This window comes from Tachysurus vachellii, chromosome 11 (assembly GCF_030014155.1).
Source record: "Tachysurus vachellii isolate PV-2020 chromosome 11, HZAU_Pvac_v1, whole genome shotgun sequence".
NCBI lineage: Eukaryota > Metazoa > Chordata > Actinopteri > Siluriformes > Bagridae > Tachysurus > Tachysurus vachellii.
In genome coordinates, this window is record NC_083470.1 from 2,750,001 (window position 1) to 2,755,000 (window position 5,000).

Here is a 5,000-nt window from a genome sequence, read left to right on the forward strand (position 1 = left end):
CAGCAAAAAAAAAAAAATTAACAAAAAACAACACAAAAAAAACACCCTCCTTCATTCTCCACGAACCAACACTGTCCTTTTCTTCTTATTGACGTCTTTCAACTAGCAACTTTTCTGTGTCTTGGGCGTGGCCTTGAGGACAATGTAAGGCAGCCCGAGAGCCCAGTTATCTCGAGGCCAGTACTGCAGGTCAGGGTGAGAGTAGGGGATCTCCACGCTGGCGTCCAGGTAGGCGATGAGCGTGCTGGCGTACGCCGTAGCAACCACGATCAGGATGTGCCTTCAGTCACAAAACAAAGACACGCAGGACAGAGAGAGAGACGAGTTACTCACTACATCAGCACAGAAAATGTAGGACTGTCGATATGGTAAAGTTTTCTCTGAGGAGATTATTTCAGGTATCAGAGCTTTGTAACAGTCTAACAGTTAATCTCCACCTTTTTATTGACTCTCTTCACTTGTATTAGTGAGCATGTGTTTGTTGAGCAGTCGTTGAGATTAAATGTGTGTGTGTCAGCAGCAGCAGCAGCTCGTACCAGATGCCGTGCAGGTAGCAGAAGTTGAGCTTTTGCCAGAAGCTGCAGCCGAAGCGGTCGCTGATCCAGCAGGAGATGGCGAGCACCCAGAGGCCGATGGAGGCGCGCGCCAAACGCAGCACCCGCTGGTCTGTACAGCTGCGGAAAATAACGAAAGGACACAACAAATGACAAAAATTATGCATGTATGTCCTGATATCCAATTTCTGTATCTCAACAATCATTTTTAATCACATTTAATCAATATTATCAAATATGCTAAACTCACTCACTCACTCACTCACTCATTTTCTACCGCTTATCCGAACTACCTCGGGTCACGGGGAGCCTGTGCCTATCTCAGGCGTCATCGGGCATCAAGACAGGATACACCCTGGACGGAGTGCCAACCCATCGCAGGGCACACACACACTCTCATTCACTCACACAATCACACACTACAGACAATTTTCCAGAGATGCCAATAGACCTACCATGCATGTCTTTGGACCGGGGGAGGAAACCGGAGTACCCGGAGGAAACCCCCGAGGCACGGGGAGAACATGCAAACTCCACACACACAAGGTGGAGGCGGGAATCGAACCCCAACCCTGGAGGTGTGAGGCGAACGTGCTAACCACTAAGCCACCGTGACCCCCAATATGCTAAACTCCACGAGCTAAATAACCACCATGTTCAATATAAATCACAGACTAATTTTTCTGCAACCGTCTCAGATTTAGAAAGAGTCTCTTTGTTTGTTTCAATAGCAACATTTCAATGTTAACAAAACTCTGTACATTATTCCAGCAATCAGATTAAGATGCAGATTAGAGAGAGGTGCGAGGGCTGCTGTGTACCTCTTAAGCTCCACACACACGGAGTACAGGATGTGCAGAGCGAAGAAGTTGAGGGCGTAGGCGTTGGCAGTGGGCTTGACAAACGACAGCAGCGTGGTGATGATGGTGCTCACCATGACCATGTGAGAGAACGACGTCCTGCATCAGAGAGGACAAAATGAATCACACACACACACAAGCCCTGATGTAAGCATTGACCTGACAGTGGAGAATGTGTTTCCCTTATTATTGTCTAAGAGTGCGTAAACTTTTGCACTTGACTGCACCTCGAATACACACTAAAGGTTACATTCCAGTATCATAGCAAACAGCAACAAAAGTCGTAATTATTCAGAATCTGTCCAACTCCGTGGTCCAGCTTCTCTAAACGACGTGACGATTGATGTCCCTGCATGTAGAGCGCTCACCACCTCATTAATATTTTAACCCTTGTCCCATCCTGCGCTTGAATATTAACGCAATAGTCGATAGTCACAATATAAGTCGTCTCTTCCTCCGGGTTGCACTTACACACACACACACACACACACACACACACACAACGTTTAACTGGAAGTTCTTTTCCATCGCATTACGACGACGTTAGCACTTTCACATTCCGGGTTATCGCTCATTCTGATACGATTCACCAGACTTCGTGCATACGCTTCTAAGCTTTTTGTTAACTTTTCGCTCAAGGTGTTGCTAATGATATCATCTGTAATAAAAAGAAAGTGAATGAAATAAAAAAAAAAATAAATGAAAAGAAGCGTTTTTATTTGTAGATTCAGACTTTTAGACTGAAAAGCACGGTTTGAAGAAAAGAATTACAGAAAATATCCTGCTCCTTCAGACAATAACATATTTTGGTTGAGTACCAAAGAGAAGCCTTTAATCCTTTGACAGTGACTCACTCTCAGAGTGTGTGTGTGTGTGTGTGTGTGTGTGTGTGTGTGTGTGTGTGTGTGTGTGTGTGTGAGGTGTATTCTCTTTCACTTCTCAGTTAGGCTTTTACTTAAACATTCTTTCTCGTTACTCATTACTCTAGACCTTCATTATTCATCTCTCTTGCTGTTATTACCATATCAAGGCAGGCTGACTGATTTATTACTACAGTAGGTGTGTGTGTGTGTGTGTGTGTGACACACACTGACAAAAACTCGCACAATCTAGCTTTTGTGTATAGTTGCAGTTCGTGTTAAGTTGCATTTCACAAACTCATGTTGTGTTTGAAATAATCCTCTAACTGACGGCGATCCTTGTGCTTGAAAGTCAGAAGCAGTACTGAGGAATTTTTAGAGTAAACAGATCGTTCGCAAATGATTCCACTCTTTAAACTGAATCGTTTAGGTGAACCGACTCGCTGATGTTAATCGTTCTTTTGTCGTTGTAAGTAATTCCGTCACTCGGTCATTCAGTCATTATAATAATTCATCCTAATAATTTCAATTCAAATGCATCATAATTCATCAAGTGTGTAGAAAAAGAAACATCAGCTAAATGAATCGACTCCTCTAAGTGAGCTGAGTCAAATGATCAGATTCACTAATTTCCGTCATTTCTTAACTGCTATCGCCGATCCTCAATTTTACACGTTGTTATAACGACGGCAGTCACATTACATCTTATAAACGCACACAACGTTAGATAACCGTCCTCCGCACAATTACTGACATTTATTAAACCTAAGCACGTGACCAGATGCATTCATTCATTCATTTTCTACCGCTTTATCCGAACTACCTCGGGTCACGGGGAGCCATCTCAGGCGTCATCGGCCATCAAGGCAGGATACACCCTGGACGGAGTGCCAACCCATCGCAGGGCACACACACACACACTCTCATTCACTCACACACTACGGACAATTTTCCAGAGATCCCAATCAACCTACCATGCATGTCTTTGGACCGGGGGAGGAAACCGGAGTACCCGGAGGAAACCCCCGAGGCACGGGGAGAACATGCAAACTCCACACACACAAGGAGGAGGCGGGAATCGAACCCCCAACCCTGGAGGTGTGAGGCGAACGTGCTAACCACTAACCACCGTGCCCCCCGTGACCAGATGCACAATTAACCAATTCACAAAACAGCAATCTGTTTATTTCAGAATGTCTGGGATCGTTTATAAATGTTCGCGGTCCATTTGTGTAATAAGTAACTTATGAAAATTAAATTATTTATTTAGCATTCTAAATAAATCCCAATACTGCGGGTCTGAAGGTGTTTGATACCTGATCCTATGTTCACCTGGAAAACATCAGCATCAGCTGCTTGAGCTTCATATTAACGGTGATGAATATATATATAAATATATAAATCTAAATACATGCTGTACAGAAAAGGTGTTGCGTCTTTGTGTCTGTGTGAAAAGTTACCTGTCTTTAACAAAGTGAGGAAAATGTTTGCGTGGAAACCAGAGAGAGTAGCCGATGGCTAAAACCCAGAGGATGGAGAGCTCGTCCAACATCTGTCCCATGAAGCTCAGGGTCATGTGGAAGTACATGGAGAACAGACCTGAGATGAGAGAGAGAGAGAGAGAGAGAGAGAGAGAGAGAGAGAAAGATGAAACTGAGTGAAGGATCTCTAAATCTACATCTGAGTTTGTCCACACACATATTCACACATGTCCACACACATATTCACACATGTGAACACACATATTCACACACATTCACACACGTCCACAAATGTCCACACACATATTCACACACATTCACACACGTCCACACACATATTCACACACATATTCACACACGTCTACACACATATTCACACACATTCACACATTCACACACCCATTCACACACGTCCACACACATATTCACACACGTCCACAAATGTCCACACACATATTCACACACATTCACACACGTCCACACACATATTCACACACATATTCACACACGTCTACACACATATTCACACACATATTCACACACATATTGACACACATTTTCACACACATCTACACACATATTCACACACATATTCACACACATTCACACATTCACACACCCATTCACACACGTCCACACACATATTCACTCACATTCACACACCTCCACAAATGTCCACACACATATTCACACACATTCACACACGTCCACACACATACTGTATTCACACACATATTCACACACATATTGACACACACTTTCACACACGTCCACACACATATTCACACATGTCCACACACATATTCACACACGTCTACACACATATTCACACATGTCCACACACATATTCACACACGTCTACACACATATTCACACATGTCCACACACATATTCACACACGTCTACACACATATTCACACATGTCCACACTAGGGTTGCAAAATTCTGGGAACTTTCAAGGCTGGAAACTTTACATGGGAATTAACGGGAATATATGGAAATAAACTGGGAATTTAAAAAAAATGCAGAGTTGCTTATAACAAGGAACTTAAATGTAGTTAAAAAATCTTAACAGCATAATTTTGTTTAAAACAACAAGATTTAATGCAATTTAAGTTGAATTTGTACCCTACATTCCTCGGTCACTTGCACACAACACACTGCTTACTGGAGGGCCATTGAGGCCAAACCCCCTGCATTTACTCGCATTCTTCCATAACATGCACTTTATCATAAATAAAGTAA

General features: G+C 43.0%; 1 protein-coding gene across 1 annotated transcript in view; it reads right to left on the reverse strand.

Annotated features, from left to right (window-relative positions):
- acer1 (alkaline ceramidase 1) overlaps nt 1-5,000 on the reverse strand; it is a 12,538-nt gene that overhangs the window by 2,259 nt on the left and 5,279 nt on the right. The window contains exons 4-7 of the mRNA XM_060882391.1: nt 3,735-3,873; nt 1,376-1,513; nt 537-674; nt 1-280 (exon numbers count right to left, since the gene is read on the reverse strand). The exon at nt 1-280 is cut by the window's left edge and continues 2,259 nt beyond it. Coding sequence (XP_060738374.1) covers nt 103-280; nt 537-674; nt 1,376-1,513; nt 3,735-3,873 — 593 coding nt within the window. The 3' untranslated portion in view covers nt 1-102. The remainder of the gene's footprint in view (nt 281-536; nt 675-1,375; nt 1,514-3,734; nt 3,874-5,000) is intronic.